This window comes from Erythrolamprus reginae, chromosome 2 (assembly GCF_031021105.1).
Source record: "Erythrolamprus reginae isolate rEryReg1 chromosome 2, rEryReg1.hap1, whole genome shotgun sequence".
In the NCBI taxonomy this organism is placed as follows: Eukaryota; Metazoa; Chordata; class Lepidosauria; order Squamata; family Dipsadidae; genus Erythrolamprus; species Erythrolamprus reginae.
Window position 1 is genome coordinate 181008771 of NC_091951.1, and position 20923 is coordinate 181029693.

General features: G+C 41.3%; 1 protein-coding gene across 1 annotated transcript; it reads right to left on the reverse strand.

Moving 5' to 3' along the window:
- Positions 1 to 738: 738 nt before the first annotated feature.
- Positions 739 to 20628, reverse strand: CCDC65 (coiled-coil domain containing 65). The gene is made up of 9 exons (XM_070740597.1): positions 20485 to 20628; positions 16649 to 16799; positions 14456 to 14623; positions 11383 to 11552; positions 11140 to 11278; positions 8875 to 9072; positions 7242 to 7460; positions 2081 to 2233; positions 739 to 1360 (listed from the first exon to the last, which is right to left on the reverse strand). Exons 2-9 carry the CDS (start codon positions 16778 to 16780, stop codon positions 1046 to 1048), a joined length of 1494 nt encoding a protein of 497 aa, XP_070596698.1. The 5' UTR covers positions 16781 to 16799; positions 20485 to 20628; the 3' UTR covers positions 739 to 1045.
- Between the last annotated feature and the right edge of the window lie 295 nt (positions 20629 to 20923).

Below are 20923 nucleotides of genomic sequence, written 5' to 3' on the forward strand. Positions count from 1 at the left end.
TTCCCATCATTGCATAAACTTCATTGTATTGCCCTTTATGTGAGATCACAACTACTTCCTTCTAGCCAATGAGCTTTTAAGAAGACTGGATTCATGAAGGCTGATCTAATAGTTTGCACAGAAGTGGTACAGAAGGGTGATTTTGAATGTTTTTTACATACTTGACTTAAACATGTTAATTCAAGAAGTGGTCACTACATAGGTTCTATATAGAGCATCTATTAATACGCCTTTATAGTATAGATTTTACTTAAACATTCATACTAAAGATAGCTAAAATAGGAGAATGCTTTACAATTCCTCAGGTATATTTAATAAGTGCCGGAGAATGATAGGAATTTGTCCAATAATAGACTTAAATGGTACTAGGTAGCTTAACTCCAATTACAGTCCAAACGTACACTGCTCTAATGGCCATTCCTTCTCCCAAGAAATCATGAGAACATATAAGGATAGTGAGAGATTAATACTACTGCCCTGTAGCTGAACAACTACATCAATGACATTGGTCTAAATCAAGTGTACGTTTGTAAGATAAATAAGACCTTAGAATAAAGATCATCTTGATGGCTCACAGGCTGTGTGTTCTGGTTGTGAAGGTGTCAAAATAATGTCCTTGGGTTTTGTTTAGAGTTTCTATTCAAAGAGCGTACTTTCCACCTTCTCCACACTCGTTTCAAGTCCTTGAACGGGGAATTTTAAACATTGCGTATAACAGATTTGAGAGGCAAAAGAAGGTATGGTAAAGGGGGGGAAAAGCTTTATTAAATGTCCACTCTGCAAAGGCACAGAGACAGATGTGTTTCAAAGTTTACACATAGGCACGGGGCATATATTCAGCTTCCGTTGTGCAGGCCTTTGGATTGGATTCGCCATGGAAGAAAAAGCCACAAGATACATCGGGTACTATTTAATGGCAGTTCGGGGGAAATTTTCTAAAAAGGGCCTAGCGTAGATTGTAACTAAAACGGACTGGCTCTTCTCTGTGCTCAGCAGCTGTGTTAACACAGTAAAAAAGGACCACTTGAGCTCACCAAATGCCGATTCAGAGGATATGTGAAACTTCATGTGCTGCCTCTATAATATTATAGATGGGCCGCTTGGCTTGGGCTCCTCTGGCAGGCGTTGCCTGAGACCCATCTGAGACAGTTGTAGATTGATTAATTATCATCAGAGGATTGATCTGGCTCAGGACTTCATCGTTCACTGAGATGCCATCCAAATACTGCTTGAGGAGATGCCTCAACTTAAAATTGTCTTGCGTCAGTACTTCTTTTTTCCGCTCTAGCGAGAGCTGTTCCAACCTCACCTTGTTGTATCTTTGCCAAAAGCGCTCCAGACCCACGTAGTCCACCATCATCTATAAAAAGTTGAAAAGCCTTGATTGGTTTCAAGGAACTACATCGCAACTTTGAGCGTTCAAGATCTGCCTACATAAAAACGCCTGCTTCGTAGTTGCTGTGTGAAGCAGGCAATTCCCAAGCCAATTCTAAATTGGGAGACCCTTGTGGGACATATGCAACCACTAGAAAGGTTACAAAGTCCAGTTCCTTTAGGTAGGTAACAGCCCAATGCAAAATGAAAAGCTGCACTTCAGACAAATTTGCTCTGGCAGAGGGGAAAGCAAAATGCTAAAATGTTAAAAGTCCAGAGGCAAATTCTGACCAAATACTAAGAGAGTCAAACTGCACCAAATGCCAATCATCTCATCTGAATCAGATTTTCTCCTATGAAGAGCAGATTCATAAGTAATTGAGGATCAGGAAAGAGGGTGAGGCTTAATTTTTTTTCTTTTGCTAAGGCTTCAAGAAAACTTTCTCTGAGCAGCTGGTGCCCAACTCAGGAAAAGAAGCCCTCTTAACTTCAACAAGTCTTTGCCTCGATCTTATCATCCCTTCTGGGAGAGGCACAGTAAATGCCAACCAATAAACCCTGGAGATGCAGATTAATTTTAACATGCAGCTAGATTATTCCAAACAATGAACTGAGGAAGCATTTCTTCCATTTGGCAACAAAGAAGACAAAGGGGTATAAACCCAACTGCACCGCACCCCCAAATTTCTGAATTCAGATGATTCACCTGAGCAAGTGGTTCAATTGGTTTTTCCAAAGCCAACTTATCAACTGCTTTCTGTTCTTCCCAGTTGAGGGAAGTCGCATAAAATGGTACCACCTTCTCCTGTTCAGACTCCAGCCTACGACACATTTCAGCCAGGCGCAGAATTATCTCGGCCTACAAAAACAGGGGGGGAGGGGGGGGAGAGAGATTGGATCTGGTTTTTGCTAGGTTTTTTGGCACAGTATATTTAGAAAGCATAGTAGCCCTTGATTTATGACAGCAATGGAGCTTGCCTATTGGTCATGTGCTGTAATGGTTGTGAAACCATTTTATGATCTTTTTGAAGTGGACAATTGGTGGGCCATTGTGTGACACAGAATGCCGGACTCAACGGGCTTTGGCCTGATTCAGCATGGCTCATCTTATGTTCTTAAAATAAAGCCCTTTCTCACAGACCCAACAAATGGGTCTCTTAAAGTGGAGCATCCTTAAACAGTCTTTTCAGCCAGCCAAAATTTCTGGAATGGCTGATATCAAGATAGTCCCTCAGATAAACTAAGCCCGCAATGGCAAACCTGGCATATGGGAGGGTACGTGAGACTTCTCCATGTTTCAGCTCCAGCTACCAACTGATTTTCGGCCTTGGGAAAGGCCATTTCATTCATTCATTCATTCATTCATTCATTTATTGATTTATTAGATTTGTATGCCGCCCCTCTCCGTAGACTCAGGGCGGCTCATAGCACTAATAAACAATATATAACAAATCTAATAATTTAAAAGAAACACTAAAAGCCCCATTATTAAAAGCAAACATAAGCTGTGTAGGCCCAGGGAAGATGTTTCAATTCCCCCATGCCTGACAGCAAAGGTGGGTTTTAAGGAGTTTACGAAAGGCGAGGAGGGTAGGGGCAGTTCTAATCTCTGGGGGGAGCTGGTTCCAGAGGGTCGGGGCCGCCACAGAGAAGGCTCTTCCCCTGGGGCCCGCCAAGCGACATTGTTTAGTTGACGGGACCCAGAGAAGGCCCACTCTGTGGGACCTAACCGGTCGCTGGGATTCGTGCGGCAGAAGGCGGTCCCGGAGATATTCTGGCCCGATGCCATGAAGGGCTTTATAGGTCATAACCAACACTTTGAATTGTGACCGGAAACTGATCGGCAACCAATGCAGACTGCGGAGTGTTGGTGTAACATGGGCATACCTAGGGAAGCTCATGATTGCTCTCGCAGCTGCATTCTGCATGATCTGAAGTTTCCGAACACTTTTCAAAGGTAGCCCCATGTGGAGAGCATTTCATCCTCTGGACATTTCAGGGAAGCTTCCCTGAAGCCCCGGAGGTGAAAAAAAATCCTCCAATGGATAAACTGGAAGTTTGGAATAATGCACTTCCAGTTTGCTTGTTTGGGCATTTTTTTCAATTACCAGGAGTGGTTGGTTAATACCGGTGTGGGCCAGAGTGCCGCACCAGTAGGAACCCACTGATGATGTAATTTTCCACAATTTTTTTCAGGCATCTCCTCAGAAGGAGCATCTCAGCTGTGCTTCGAATAAAGGTTGGCATTAAGACGAGGGCGGGTGGGAGGGCTTCTTTCTACACAGGGATGCGAGAAAAAAATAGCTGGAAATTGCATCATCAGTGGATTCCTACCGCTGAGGCACTCTGGAGCACACCGATAGGAACCTACCACTGCCTACCAGGCTTCAGAAAGGCCTGTGCGCATGCATGGGGGCAGTGCAGTTAGGGTGCGCATGCGTGGGGAGGGAAGGCAGGGGTATGGGCACGTGCACACATGCTAGCACACCCAAAACACCCCTCTTGGCATGTGAACCCAAAAAGGTTCACCATCACTGGACTAAGCCATAAGCCAGTTAACATTTTAAAAGCCAATACTGTACTTCCAATAATAACAAAATATGCTCATGGTTAGGCTTTCAAAGCTGCTATATTTATGGTGGTTCATTTTTTTTTCATTCAAGCAGCATAGACTTTGGAAATTTGTTGGTGGGATGTTATCTTTATGGCTACCCTTCCATATCTGAAAGTACCAGTAACTCCCAAGATGATGAAAATAAAATTAGACATTTGCACAGTTTTCACACATTAATACATAGTTTCCCTTACATGGAATTTTCAGGCTGCTCAATTGCTTATTTAAAGAGAACATATGTCAATGTGACAAATAAATCTTTGGAAATGCAACCACCACAGAAGAACTATAAGTGGCAGCAGTTCCTTGGCAAGGAGAGAATATGTGACAGATTTTGTGCTACATAATATCTGGAAAGGTTTTCAGACATTCAAGACAAACAAGAGATGCTCCAAAGAGATCCATTAAACTCTATCAGGAATGATGAATAAAAATAGCCACATGCCCAAAATGTAACCAACATCTTCATTGCTATTGCTTATTCATCATCACAGATGTTTCATTTTGCAAAAAATCTCCAGCCATCATACTTTCTGTCCAGTTTGAAAATCCCAAGCAATTTATTCCTTTACCCCTTTTTATACTTCAACTTGGCTGAGTACTGTGTCTTTCATTCTGCATGATAAATGTTGCTGGGATTTTGGATGTTGGGAGAGGAATGATGGGTATTTTAATGGTTTCAGGTATTACAGTTTTTGTGGGAAATGTTCCTGGGAATCAGTGTGAAGTATAAGCACAATATTCAATAAAAGTCAAACCCTGTTGATTTTTATGCACTGGCCGGTCTCTGAACATTCTTGCATGTACATAGAGACCATTTTGTTTCTCTCTTGAACAAAAATAGCTTGGCCAATCTCTTTTTTCCTGCCTTGGCCTTGTAATGTTGTTTTAGTCTCATCGTCATCCCATGAATAAGGTAGCCTTAAATTGTCTCAAGCTGCACTGATATATCACAGGTATTTCTCCCCTTATTCCAACACTGACCAAGGACGGCCTCTCAGCGGCTTTCGATACCATCGACCATGGTATCCTTCTGTGCTGGCTGGAGGGGTTGGGAGTGGGAGGCACTGTTCTTCAGTGGTTCTCCTCCTACCTCTCCGGTCAGTCACAGTTGGTGTTAGTGGGGGGTCAGAGGTCGACCTCGAGGTCTCTCCCTTGCGGGGTGCCTCAGGGGTCGGTCCTCTCCCCCCTGCTATTTAATATCTACATGAAACCGCTGGGGGAGATCATCCAAGGGCATGGGGTGAGGTATCATCAGTATGCTGATGATACCCAGCTGTACATCTCCACCCCATGTCCAGTCAATGAAGCAGTGGAAGTGATGAGCCGGTGCCTGGAGGCTTTTGGGGCCTGGATGGGTGTCAACAGACTCAAACTCAACCCTGATAAGATGGAGTGGCTGTGGGTTTTGCCTCCCAAGGACAACTCCATCTGTCCATCCATCATCCTGGGGGGGAAGTACTGACCTCCTCAGAGAGGGTCCGCAACTTGGGCGTCCTCCTCGATCCACAGCTCACATTAGAGAAACATCTTTCAGTTGTGGCGAGGGGGGCGTTTGCCCAGGTTCACCTGGTGAACCTGTTGCGGCCCTATTTGGATCGGGTGTCACTACTCACAGTCACTCATGCCCTCATCACCTCGAGACTCGACTACTGTAATGCTCTCTACATGGGGCTACCTTTGAAGAGTGTTCGGAAACTTCAGATCATGCAAAAATGCAGCTGCGAGAGCAATCATGAGCTTTCCTAAATATGCCCATGTTACTCCAACACTCCACAGTCTGCATTGGCTGCCGATCAGTTTCCGGTCACAATTCAAAGTGTTGGTTATGACCTATAAAGCCCTTCATGGCATCGGACCAGGATACCTGTGAGACCGCCTTCTGCCGCACGAATCCCAGCGACCGGTTAGGTCCCACAGAGTTGGCCTTCTCCGGGTCCCGTCGACTAAACAATGTTGTCTGGCGGGACCCAGGGGAAGAGCCTTCTCTGTGGTGGCTCCGACCCTCTGGGACCAGTTCCCCCCAGAGATCAGGATTGCCCCCACCCTCCTTGCCTTTCGTAAACTTCTAAAAACCCACCTCTGCCGTCAGGCATGGGGGAATTGAAACATCTCCCCCTTGTCCATGTAGTTTTTGTGTATGATTCAATTGTGTGTTTTTTTAATATATTGGGGTTTCTTTTTTTTGGACTTTTAATTTAAAACCGTAACCTAGATTTTTAAATATTAGATTTGTTACTATGTTTTGTTCTTCACCATTGTTGTGAGCCGCCCCGCGTCTGCGGAGAGGGGTGGCATATTAATCCAATAAATCTAATCTAAACCACTCTAAACTCGACTGCAGGAAATATGACTTTAGTAACCAAATACTTGATGCATGGAACTTACTACCAGACTCTGTAGTATCATCCCCTAACCCCCAAAACCTTATCCTTAGACTATCCACAGTTGATCTCTCCAGATTCCTAAGAGGTCAGTAAGGGGCGTGCATAAGTGCACCAGAGTGCCTTCCATCCTCTGTCTTAATGTTTCTCTTTTACTAGTATCATGTATATAATACATGATACTAGTAAAAGATATATTATATATACTAGTAAAAGATATATTATATATACTAGTAAAAGATATATTATATCTTTGTATACCACCAATACATACTTGACAAAACAAACAAATATAAGTAAGTAAGTAAGTAAGTAAGTAAGTAAGTAAGTAAGTACGTACATACATACATACATACATACATACATACATACATACATACATAAATAGCTTTGGCTTATACTCCCCCCCCCCCGGGCTTAAATTCATGCCTGTTGCTGTTTGCCTTGACTTGCTTTGAAGATTGTTCTTTTGCCTTGGACCTTGCCCTTGTTTTATGGACTGCTTTGGCCCTTTGCTTTGCTGTGTCTTGACTTGGACCTTTTATTTGCCCTGAGGAGTGCTATCGTCTTGTACCTGGACTCTGTCTTGTGCACTGGACTTGGAACCCTGGACCTTGCCCTGTGAACGTGCGCCTACTCTGGGGACTTTATTTATACTATCGGGGCTCTTGTTTGGAGAACTAAGGGTGGCTGCCTTCAAGGTAGCATGGGGGTGGAAACTTACAGGTAGTTGGAGGGACATTTGCGGAGCCATTTGTTGAGATAAATTAAGGACTCTCTATAGGCCTGCCTTGCCTTAAGACACCCTATCATAATACTGTAAGAAAATAGTCTCAAACCAAGAGTGTAGCAGTCTCCAAAGAGCCTACCTTTCCCACCACATGTTCCAAGGTCTTGAGAGTTGCATTGCTTTCCTTTGTGAGCTTAGCCAGATTGCTACGGGCTTTAGCTCTTGCCCGGTTCATCTGGTTCTTTAACTTCTGCAGCTGTTTTAAAACCACTTCCTTCTCATCACGGACACGCCGATTTTGTTCGTCGCTCTCCCTTGCGTGGAGTGCAATCTTATTCTTCAGACCGGCAATGAGATCCTGGTGACCACAGAGGAGATATTTTCAGACTACAGAACATTTTTTTGTTAAAGGCAGAGAACGGGACGGGGGGAAGCAAAGAAAGGGAATAGAGAGAGAAAGAGAACAAACGATATTCTTACAAATTTGGCTTCATTCTTCGGCTCCAATTCTGTCAGCAATCCTGATCCACTACTCCCCCCACCCCGCTAGTCCCCTGACACATCCAAAATGCAGTCCCTGATTTAAAAGGAAGTTTTTCTATGGTGCTGAAAGTTGAAAAATAAGAGCAGCGTTGAAAATCCAATTAAATGACAGATTTAGACATGCTATCTACTCTTATTATACATCAAAGAAATCATAGGCTAGAGTATTATGGCTATTTTTTTAGCCTGGATGCTGAGGATAAAAGACGTACTATCAGTGATGGGCTACTATGGGAACGGTCAGGAACACTGTCCCGGTAGCAAAATTTGGAGCTCCACCCCAGAGCACCCAATTTGCACTGAAAGAGCACCCAATTTACTACCACAGTGTGGTAGTAAAAGTTTTGGTAGCCCATCACTGCATACTATGTTGGGAAAAAGAAAGTGACCAGTGGATGTGGCTTCCAAACCGTTTCCCAATGGGATCTTGGGAGTATGTGGAAGCTGATGAGCAGTTTATCAATAAGAAAACCCACAACTCGGGACCAAAATCTCTAAAGGTAGTTGCCCAACCAGGAGTGTAATTTAGGAGGTACTTTTAAATTCATGCAATGCGATAAGGAGGTACAGATGGACATCTCATTGGAAATGCCTAGATGCCGCAGAATCCTCTGCAATGTGCCAGGACAGAAATGCAAAAGTAGGGACAATTGAACCCAGAGAGAGCTCCCTGAAGTTAGAAAGGGTGAAAATACAAGTATTATTCGACTTAAAACAGTTTGTTTGTTTGTTTGTTTGTTTGTTTGTTTGTTTATTGGATTTGTATGCCGCCCCTCTCCGTAGACTCCATAGACTCCGTAGATTTCATTTAGTGACCATTCAAAGTTCACAATGATGGTGAAAAAAGTGACATGACCATTTTTTACACTTAACAGCCATTGCAGTATCCCCATGATCATGTGATCAAGATTCAGAGGCTTGGCAACTGCTTCCTGCTTATGATTGCTGCTGTATCCAAAGGTCATGTGACCACCCTTTGCGTCCTTCCGTCAAACAGTTGATAGGGAAGCCGGATTCATTTAACAATTGGGTTATTAGCTTATCAACTGCAATGAATCACTGAACAACCGCGGCAAGAAAGGTCATCAAATGGGGCGCCACCCGCTTAACAAATGTCCCACTTAAAAAACAGAAATTTTGGGATCAACTGTGGTCGTAAATTTACAACTACCTACATAGCTGAAGCAGTTTTAGCCACTCATTCAGATTCATGCAGGAAGAATCCTTACCTGTATCTTCTGCAATTTCTTCATCTGCATTTCTATCTCCCTGGTGCTCCTTTCATCCCTGAGCTTGAGACCTTCAAAAACAAATTTACGATCGTCTGTTGCTTCTGTGTAGTTACGTAATGCCTGTTGAAAGCGCTTCCACAGCTCTTCCACTTTCCCTTCCAACTGCATGCGAAGGTAATGTTTGTCCTCCAAATTCTGTAGGAAATGAAAATGGGTCAACACTCCCCCAATGCTCTCCCTGCTACCTTCAACTACCTGTGCTTTTTATCTATCTGATCGGGTGACATTTCTCAAGGGGAAAAAAACCCGCTTCCTTGCAGTCCCAAGAAAATATACTCAATTTGTTTGATTGCTTTGGGTCCTGTTAGCAGAACCCTTATTCCTTTTGATACAGTTCAAAGTATTGGAAATAAGAACAGCATCCATAACGAGTTATGGATTCCCAAACTGCCAGCATATTTCATAGTCCTTCAAGTTTAGCTCATGACTCATGTTATGCCCCGCGATATCTAGGAGAGTAGAGAAAATAATGCAGAGCAGAAATGGCTCCATATTTTATAATGCTTTGCTTCTCAAAACACATCAAGCCCTTTGGTTTTGGTTTGGCAAAGTTGTGAAAATGTGATCAATATAGTTGGTAGCATATGATTTTGTGTTGCATGAATCCTCCTAATAGTAGCTGTTTTCGATATATCACAGTCGCCCAATGATACCAACCCAATGAAAAAACCCACAGATTGTGCCCAGTTCAGCTACACTGCTACAGAATTCAACAACAGGTATCAGCTTGAAATAACAAAAAAACTATTGAGTTTCTTCCAAGTAGTTTGGTTAGAGAAGCCTGGCTCAACATACCATATTTTTGGAGTATAAGACACACTTTTTCCTCCCTAAAAGAGGCTGAAAATTTGGGTGTAGCTTCTTCAAAGCTTTTTTCCCAGACCTAACAAGGTGCTAACGATCTTCCCAGCTCTTATTTTACTGTCTATTTCATTGTTACTCTCTCTCAAGAATGTTTTGCCAGCCCTTAGTGTTTGCAGGCTTTTTTTCATTGCTCTACCTACTCTGAATAAGTTTCTTTCCAGCCCTAACAAGGTGCTAACGGTCTTCCCAGCTTGTTGGCTCTTTCACTGTTACTCTCTTCAAATAATGCTTTTTAAAGCCCTAACCAGGGAATAAAATAATGTGCTGAAGCTGACCAGACTAAGGATACTAGCCAGATGAATACCTGGCAGGCAGATCCCCCCCCCCTATTTTCCTCCCCCAAAACTAAGATGTGACTTATACTTCAGTGCATCTTATACTACAAAAAATATGGTAATATATTTTGTTTCACTGAATATGTCATAATCTTTATTTAATTGAATGTGTCATAATCAGCCAGGTTCACACGTCTTAAACCAAAAACTATAGTACTACCAGTATTGATGCCAACTGGATTCATACAATACACTAAACTATAACTACGGAAACCACACCATGGCTTAGTATAATTTATGAATCTAGCCAATGTATCCTAGCCAGGTGTAACTAAGATGACAATGCACTGGAGAAAGAACAACCTAGCAAAGAATATAGATTTGAGTATTAATAAGCAACAGATAACAAACATTGTAGCTTGAAAAGATTGTGAAGTCTGATATCAAACAGCTGATCTATTTAGAACCCATGATAGGATGTCTTGGATTGATTACTGCCAAACAACTCCAAGTTCTACTTACCGGTACTAGTATTTTCCTTTTTAAATCAACACACCAATATAAAACAGAAATATAATTCTCACATAATACTCTATAAAGCCATAAAAGTCAAGAAAAAGAGAATGTTTTCATAGGTAATGACTACCTTGTCATTACAGTTTGTTAAAGAAAAAAGTAAGAGTTATACAATTGCTAAAACCTGCATGTACAGTTTTTTTTTCATGCAGATTCATCTGTCTGCTCTAAATTGTGATCAAGGCATGGGATGGGATGGGATGGAATGGAGTAGAATAGAATAGAATAGAACAGAACAGAACAGAACAGAACAGAATAGAATAGAATAGAATAGAATAGAATAGAAAGTGATTGGACACACAATGAATTTGTCTTTGGCGCATATGCTCTCAGTATATGTAAAAGAAAAAGATATATTTGTCAAGAATCAAGAGGTACAACACTTAATGATTGTCATACAGTACAAATAAGCAATCAGGAAACAATCCCCTATTCAACAGCAAATTCAAAAATATCATAAAGTTTGCTCTCCTGTTTTAACTCACACCTTATTTTTGACATCATCTCGTGTACTTTGGAAGTCAAGTTTGGCTTCATATTCATTTTCAGCAAAGTTCTGCTCCATCGCTAACAATACATCCTGGAGATAGACACTCTCCTCATCATGATGGTTTAGGATTAACTTCCTGGCAGAAATGGAAATGGTCCCATGAGCGTCAAGGATTTCACAAATCAAGGCCCCATGACCATCTATCTCAACTCTATGTCCTTTCTTTTATCACATTCCTACCTCTCCGTGTCAAATTCCTTCTGCAATGCCTGCAACTCTGTATGGTAATCCTCTTCTAAGTAACCCAGGCGACAGTTCTGGAGTTGTAACAGTTGATCCATGTTGTGTAAGTGGCTACGCAGAGCATGGGTATACTGAGCTTCTGCTTCAGCTAGGTCTTTAGCAAGCGACTGGGAGACAAAGTAAACCATAACGTTAGGACAAAAAACAGGTTTGAAACAACTATGGAAACCTGTTGTGGTCTACCAGTGGCCTGTGCAGTTGGCAGCAGAGCCAGACAGCGAGGAGACACCTGAGCCAGGCCTAGAGTCTGGAGAAGGCCAAGTGCCAGCTGGGGCCTCCAGAACCTCCAGAGGAAGCAAGGAAGACGAACAGGAGGAGTCTGTTCTCAATGTGCACATGCGCAGAGCTGCCAAAAGGCAGGAGTGGTTTCTTACTCAGGAGTAAGGCTTGGGACTAATTGGCCACTCTCAGAGCCTATTTAAATGAGGAAAACCTAGGAGGAATTTGCAGGAAGTAACTTCACTCATTTCAAGTCGTCGTCTTTGAATCCAAGCCTCTGTTTTGCTCCTGTTTGAAATCGTCAAGTTTGCCTGCAAATTGTTCCCAGGCCGTCTGCCAAACAAGAGCAAGATTTGTGTGGGTTATCTGCTGTTATTTGAAAGACTTTACGTCAGACTTGTATTATTTTGCTTGCCGACTGTTAAGGAGACTAAGTAACAGCCCTTGCACAGAAAAGACTTGTTTATCCTTTATTTTGAACTTAGGACGATTGCTAAGTAAGACAATTAGCAGCCGTTACTATTAAAAGAAGATTTTATGTACACTGTGCTGTGGACTGTAATCAAGAAGCTGAATCAGAACAAAATCAGCATTAAAAACAATCAGAAATTTACAGTAATCAGATCAATTACATCAAGCTGGCAAATGTATACAAAGCTACTATTTTTTTTCTTGTTATCCATAATGATAATACTATTAAAGTAGTAGTAGTACAGTGTAGCTGAATGTGTGGGAGGTTACCCACTAAAGCTTCAAAGATTTTGGAATTATATTATTTTGAACAACCCTTCAGAGGACTCTTTTAAACCCAAAAAGATGGGTTATGTTTATGGTCACCAGTTTTCTGAGGGTAGTACCAAAATGATGGCATACTGATTTGTGTCTTGCTTCTTCCATGGCTTAATGTCTATGGAGATTCTAATCATGGTTGTTCTTCAGGATTTTCTTTGGGTTTTTTTCCCTTGAAAACGTTTTGCTTCTCATCCAAGAAACCTTTTTTTAGTTCTGACCTGAAGAAGCTTCTTGGATGAAGGGGAAAAAAACCCAAGAAAGTCCAGCTGCCCTTTGAAAAAAGCACATTCTGGCCTTCCATGGCCTCTTCCTGAAGAGTTTCTTGGATGAGAAGCAAAACGTTTTCAAGGGAAAAAAACCCAAAGAAAATCCTGAAGAACAACCATGATTAGAATCTCCTGATGCTCTGCTTGTGTGGCAACTTCCACACAAGCAGAAGAGTGCTGTACTTCCTGTCCCTTTTCTGTTTTCATAGAGAGGATTAAACCTCATAATGAGAGAGTGCACTAGCAGCCTGGAATAACTGCCTACTTTAAAATTAGACAGATGAGAGGGGAACAAGTAATATTGCTGGTCTTCTGGGCTTGAGAATCCAGGGAACAAAACCAAACTACTGTACAGTACTTTATTACCTATCTCGGTTTTACGTGAGATAATAAGCACTTCCATTTTTCAGCGAAGTTTCTTAAAGTAATATCTGGATGTTTGCTAACACAGCGTTGTATTAATAAATCTTGCCTTTCCTCACAGTATACAATATGTGACAGTATATGTTTATGTTTGTTTGTTTATGTTTATTTAGATTTGTATGCCGCCCCTCTCCGCAGACTCAGGGCGGCTCACAACAGAATAACAGAAAACAGTTTCAACAAATCTAAATTCCTACTAAAAACATTTTAAAAACCCCATTTTCTAAGCACACATACATACACACATACCATTCATAAATTGTGTATGCCCGGGGGAGATGTCTCAGTTCCCCCATGCCTGACGACACAGGTGGGTCTTAAGGAGTTTACGAAAGGCAAGGAGAGTAGGGGCAGTTCTAATCTCCGGGGGGAGTTGGTTCCAGAGGGTCGGGGCCACCACAGAGAAGGCTCTTCCCCTGGGGCCCGCCAACCGACATTGTTTAGTTGACGGGACCCGGAGAAGGCCCACTCTGTGGGTCCTAATCGGTCGCTGGGATTCGTGCGGCAGCAGGCGTTCTCGGAGATATTCTGGTCCAGTGCCATGAAGGGCTTTAAAGGTCATAACCAACACTTTGAATTGTGACCGGAAGTTGATCGGCAACCAATGCAGGCTGCGGAGTGTTGGTGTAACATGGGCATACCTAGGTAGGCCCATGACTGCTCTCGCAGCTGCATTCTGCACGATCTGAAGTTTCCGAACACTTTTCAAAGGTAGCCCCATGTAGAGAGCATTACAGTAGTCGAACCTCGAGGTGATGAGGGCATGAGTGACTGTGAGCAGTGAGTCCCGGTCCAAATAGGGCCGCAACTGGTGCACCAGGCGAACCTGGGCAAACGCCCCCCTCGCCACAGCTGAAAGATGTCAACTAAAGTCAACTAAAATATACTGCTCAAAAAAATAAAGGGAACACTCAAACAACACATCCTAGATATGAAAGAATGCAATACTCTCATTGAGTACTTTGTTCTGTACAAAGTTGAATGTGCACAACAGCATGTGAAATTGATTGTCCATCAGTGCTGCTTCCTAAGTGGACAATTTGATTTCACAGAAGTTTAATTTACGTAGAGTTATATTGTGTTGTTTAAGTGTTCCCTTCATAAACACTACACATAATATCAACCGAGAACAATTTTTATTTAAAGTTATATAATTTGTTCTCACAGCTCATATTCTTTTTGCATAATGCCATATAGCCTGAGAGTTTCACAAGTGGCTTTCTATTCCTACCTGCCTTGCCTTTCTATATAAGAGTATCCCCAATTGCTTGATACAGTCTTCTTCCCTGGACTTCGACATTGCTGCTCACCTTGATGACATTGTCTTTGCAATCCACAACACGTTCAAATGTCTGACTGAGAATCTCAATATCTTTACGTAGTTCCCTGGCCTTGACTTCGCGAAGAACAGTGCGCCATTGCAAGTTGATCTTGTGCAGATTCAATGAGCTGTTGTGTTCCTCCTTGGCCAACTTGTCCTGAAACACAAGTCACAGCTTACAATGCCTTCCCCCAGAGTTTACCCCTGAATCAAGGAGACAAAGTAGGTGGTGACTAAATATTAAATGATTCTGAAAAATGTCTTAAATATTTTTTCACTGAGAAAAATATGGGAAATGAAGCAATTATGGCCATTCAGAATTCATAATGGAAACAGTTGCCATCAACTATCTGCATTTGTTTGATTAGAGTTCTTGTATAAAATGGAGCAAGTATGCACTGAAATAATATAAAGAGATATTTATTGATTCTGTAATCCCAATACAGACTTAAAGATCTTCATTCAAGAATTTTTCCCTACAGGTGCCTAGTAGTTGAAGGATGAACTTCGCTGCCATGTAAGCTGAAATGTGTTTATACAATGAAGATGTCTCCTAGCCTCTCCACTCCTTTGCACCCTGTCCTTTAAAACCTGTTCCAAAGATTTTCCATCAGAGAAGAGCTTGAAGGCATATCAGAAGCTGCAAGGGGAAAGTGGAAATAATCCCCCTCAGTGGAATGATAACATCTTAACCATTGTTTTGAATGTTAGGTATTATTCTGAGCCAAATATTACTTCACTGATTAAACATTTTAAGTTCCATGTGAATAAGACAGGGAGTTTTCATTAAATACTGACTAACGGCATTACCTACCTTTCCTTGTCTTATATATATGAACCATTATTCTATTCATAGAAACATAGAAACATAGAAGTCTGACAGCAGAAAAAGACCTCATGGTCCATCTAGTCTACCCTTATACTATTTTCTGTATTTTATCTTAGGATGGATATATGTTTATCCCAGGCATGTTTAAATTCAGTTACTGTGGATTTATCTACCACGTCTGCTGGAAGTTTGTTCCAAGGATCTACTACTCTTTCAGTAAAATAATATTTTCTCATGTTGCTTTTGATCTTTCCCCCAACTAACTTCAGATTGTGTCCCCTTGTTCTTGTGTTCACTTTCCTATTAAAAACACTTCCCTCCTGGACCTTATTTAACCCTTTGATATATTTAAATGTTTCGATCATGTCCCCCCTTTTCCTTCTGTCCTCCAGACTATACAGATTGAGTTCATTAAGTCTTTCCTGATACGTTTTATGCTTAAGACCTTCCACCATTCTTGTAGCCCGTCTTTGGACCTGTTCAATTTTGTCAATATCTTTTTGTAGGTGAGGTCTCCAGAACTGAACACAGTATTCCAAAGGTGATCTCACCAGCATTCTATATAGCGGGATCATAATCTCCCTCTTCCTGCTTATTATACCTCTAGCTATGCAGCCACGCATCCTACTTGCTTTCCCTACCGCCTGACTGCACTGTTCACCTATTTTGAGACTGTCAGAAATCACTACCCCTAAATCCTTTTCTTTTGAAGTATTTGCTAACACAGAACTGCCAATACAATACTCAGATTGAGGATTCTTTTTCCCCAAGTGCATTATTTTACATTTGGAAACATTAAACTGCAGTTTCCATTGCTTTGACCATTTATCTAGTAAAGCTAAATCATTTACCATATTACAGACGCCTCCAGGATTATCAACTGATCTTTTTTCTTTACATTAAATAAATTCATTATTATACAATCACCTCTTATTCACTTCACCTCATTAATTTGAAACTCTGTCACAGGCTGATCAAAACTTGAGGTCCAAAATATATGTAAAGATGTTGCTCATTTCTTTAAATATAAAGTGCACTTGCCCTTCAGATGGCAAGGTATTCTTCAATCATTTATTAATATCACTTCTATTATTTTGTGATGCATGCTATTCACATTTGAAAGCCATGTTCTGCTTCAATTGTAATATAAAGAGAACTTTGACATGACTTTTGATTTTGAGCAAGTTTGTATATATTTGATACAAATAGTATTTCTATTTTGTAAAGTTATCATTCACATTTGACAGAATGCAGCTCATTTTGCTGGTCTCCTCCTTAGAATAAAGTACGTGTCGCTTAATTTTGGCTTCATTGTAGCATGGTGTTTTTTAATGTTTGAGTACCAAGTAGTACCTTTAGAAATTGGATCAACATATCTTCCTTCTTTTTACTCATTTCCTCCTCAGCCTGCTCCTTTTGTTGCATCATAAGCGACCGCTCTTCTTCAGAGGGTATAGTCCGTTTGGGTCCCTTTTTTCTGGGCATGTTTAGAAAATGGAGAGATCTGTCAAGCAGAGGAAAGACCCAAGTTAATAAAGTTGATGTAAAGCCATTTCCCAATATATTGGGATCTAGAGCAGAGGTAGGTTTCAGAAGGTTCTGATCAGTTCTGGAGAACCAGTAGTGGAAATTTTGAGTAGTCTGGAGAACCGGTAAATACAACTTCTGACTGGCCCTGCCCCATCTATTCTCTGCCTCCCGAATACCAGTTGATCGGGAGGAAATGGGCATTCTACAGTAACCTTCCCCTGGAATGGGGTGGGAATGGAGATATTACAGTATCCTTCCACTGCCACCCCCACCAAGCCACCCCCACAGAACTGGTAGTAAAAAATTTTGAATCCCATCACTGATTTAGAGGTATTAAATTGCATACCTATTATATTTTCTGAGTTGGACATATCCTGTCTAAAGACTGTGTAAATTGTTAAGATAACACTTCTCAAAAGTTCTAAATTGAGAAATCCCATTTTAAGCTAAGAGATACAATTCTGATTGCCAAACCAAGCTACTATTTTACTTCTCTAAATTTAATGACTGTATTACTCATCCCTTCAATCCTGCCTGTTTACCATTCTTTATACATAATTACCCTCACTTTCTTCTAAAATGTTAAGACATAATATATTATTTTTTGCATCCCACCCTTTCATCCTCATAACCCTGTGAGGAAGTTCAGGCTGAAAAACAGAAAGTCAACCATGTGCTTTGCAGTTGAGCTGGGATTTGAAGCCACTAAGTTACTTCCTGTATGAACTATTGTAACACAATGTAACTTGAACATATTAGAAGCATCAGCTGATCAGGAATGTTTTAGGCAAATTATTGAATGGAACCAGTTCTAGGAGCTGTGACTTTACAGTAGTGTTACAGTTACTTCTTTGAGTGTCACTATGCTCCTTTCCATAATTCAAAATTCTGCTGATCAATGATAAGAAATATCACGTTCTCCATACAATCTTTTCCAAACTTTACAACTGGAGTTCTCTTGGTCCTAATGCTATCAGAAGCAGTTTAAGGGAGAATAGAAAATAATTCCTTCTGAATGAATGGTTCACATTTTGAACTTCCCTACCAAAGAAATACAATTTGATGTTCTCCTTCCTGCTCTTCCAATAGTAAGCAAATATGTTTTTATTTAAGCAAATGGGTTAATGTCAAAATTAATTATCCGTAAATTTGGTCTTAACGTGGTTGAACACTGTGCCTTTATATTAACAGGATTTTAATTAACCAATTACTTTGTCTAGATTTTTCTTTGTTTTTATAGTGTTCAATACATTTGGTGCCTCTTTTAGGAGAAAACAGTGTGCAAATTCAATAAACAACATAAAACAAATGCATTGTTCTTTCTTCTGCTTTTCTTTTCCTTATTTTAATTCTATACCTGTGGTCTTAGATGCTTTTTACACTTAAACAAGGGGAAACTTGGCCTTTGACTTGTGTGCCCATTGTTAATTATGTTGAGCTTTAATTGGCATATAATTCTTCACGTATGGCCTCTGCCAATTAAAATAGTTTGCCACAGAGGTTAAGGCACTGGTTTAGAGACAAAGAATTCTACTCACTAACCCTAAGCCTATCTTAGGCACAAAGCCACTTGAGTAACTTTGGGACAATTCCTTTCAGCCTTAGAAAGCAAACAATGGTAAACCAAGAATCTGCAATCCTGCCAAGATTAATATTCCGTTGGAACCAGAAATTTCCTGGGGGCTCATAGACAGTCAACTAAAAAAGACGTGTAGAAGACTGTTTTTGTACATGGTTACTGCCAGAAGATTACTGCAGTCGCAAAGATGGAAAGATCCCAAAATACCCACAACAGAATGACTGGGGAAGATGACCGAATTTGCAGAAATGGGAATTTTTGTTTGATTAAAAAAACTGATTCTTTACATATTTTCTTTCTTTCATTTCCTTTTTTCATGTCCCATTTTTCTTCCCCTTAAATCTGTATATTTGTATATATTACTGAATAAAATCCTTTACTAAAAATTACAAATGCCATGGCTTCACAGCACTTGTTAAGCCACAAATAAGCCCATCAATTTAAAAATTAATAGGAATGCATTCACCAGATTTGTAACTGATCTGGTTAAGACTGTTGTGACAACACAAGCTCCAAATCCCTGCTTTTAATCAATGTCTTCTTCCAATTAGCCTTTACCAAAGAGGTAATATTATAGAGTCCTTGATGCTCTGAGCTTGTCTTTTTTGAGGGCAGACATCTCATTACCCAAGTAGGTAACATCATCACAACTAGGGAGTGTGAGATCTGTTTCCTGTTTGTACAGTATACAGTAGAGTCCTCGGAGAGGGGCGGCATACAAATCCAATTAAATATAAATATAAATAATACCCTGCCTAGTTTTCTCCTTGATTAGGATACTAGTTTTGCTAGATTGTTTTTCTGGTATTAATCCCTACTTATCTGGGTGTTGGTTGGTGAAAAGGATGTTTTCTGGTCTGTTTCCTTCTTAGCTTTTTATTGTCTCTTCTGGTTCATATATGTGGCTTGTGGCTATGTGATTTGTCTGAATGGTAAGCTTCTAGTGTTTTTGGATTTAGTTTGGTCTAGCACACAGGTGTCAAAGTCACTGCATCATGTTGTCATCACAGGACGTAACATGACATTTTTTCCCTTCGTGGAGTTGGGGCAGACATGGCCTGCATGTGATGCATTCAGTTTGTGTGTTGACAGTTTCAGACTCCTGGCCCAGGACGCTCAAGTTTTCTCGCTTGAAAATAGGGTCGAGTCTTTCCATGGGGAATTCAACTTGTGACGGAATCCTTCAATCACACCAAGGGAAGTGAGGGGTGGAAGCTTAAGAATTCACTCTCAAAAGAAGCTGTTTTTGAGGGGCCTGGGGCCAGCAGTCTAGACTCCCTTTTCAAACAGTAGCCAGGCCAAAACTCTGTTTCAGATAACAATAGCAATAGCATTTAGACTTATATACAGCTCTATAGTGCTTTTACAGCCCTCTCTAAGCGGTTTATAGAATCAGCCTATTCCCAACAATTTGGATCCTATTTTACCAATCTCGGAAGGATGGAAGGCTGAGTCAACCTTGAGCCGGTGGTGAGATTTGAACTGCTGAACCACAGCTAGCAGTTAGCTGAAATAGCCTGCAGTGCTGCACTCAAACCACTGCGCCATCCCAGCTTTTAACACAGGTGGTCCTTGACCTATGACCACAATTGAGCCCAGAATTTCTACTGTTAAGCGATACATTTGTTAAATGAGCTTTGCCCCCATTTTGCCTCGGTTGTTAAGAGAACCACTGCCCTTGATTAAGTTGGTAACCCGGTTGTTAAGCGAATCTGGCTCTCCCCCCCCCCCATTGATTTTCCTTGATCCATGATCTTGGGACACAGCAACGGTCATAAATACGAACCAGTTGCCCAAGCAGCTGAATTGTGATCCCGCTGAATGCTACAAAGGGAATAAGTGTGAAAAATGGTCACAGCGCAGGTCACTTTTTCCAGGGCGTTGTAACTTTGCAGGGTCATTAAACGAACTGCTGTAAGGGCTATCTGCAGATATTCAAGTAAAACTGTTTTTGGCATGTATGGTGTTTTTTCAAAAATCCTCTTTCCCTCATCATCTCATAATAGGAATGGACTCTGAAACACCCTCACTCACACACACACTCGCAAACACAAAACTTCCCCTACGAATTGACACCGACCTTTCCACCAAAAGAGGCTGCTGGTGTATTATTTATTCCGGCCCTTCCGTTCTCCTCCTCCTCTTCCTCGCCTTTCTACGAGTGGGCCGCTTGCTCCAAGCCGAGGCTTCCCGGTCTCCTAGCAACGACCCCTTTCCCTGCGACGCAACGGAGAGACGATCCAGCGCCACAGCGCCCCCTAGTTGGGCTGTCCGGTAGGACTGCCTTAAAAGAGCGCCCTGAGCCCTGCTGGTGCTATAGAGCCTCGTGGGGGGAGGAAGGACGAAGCGAAAGGGAGAGGCTGCAGCCATCTCCCCCCAGGGGAAAACTAGGCCTTTCCAGGAAACCTAATTACAAATTTTGAGTGGTTAATTCTTTGGGTAGGTTTGTGATATTCCCCCACCCGGGTAAACTCCCTGAGCTTTACAAAAGTTTATTAAAAATAACAAAAGTTGGAATA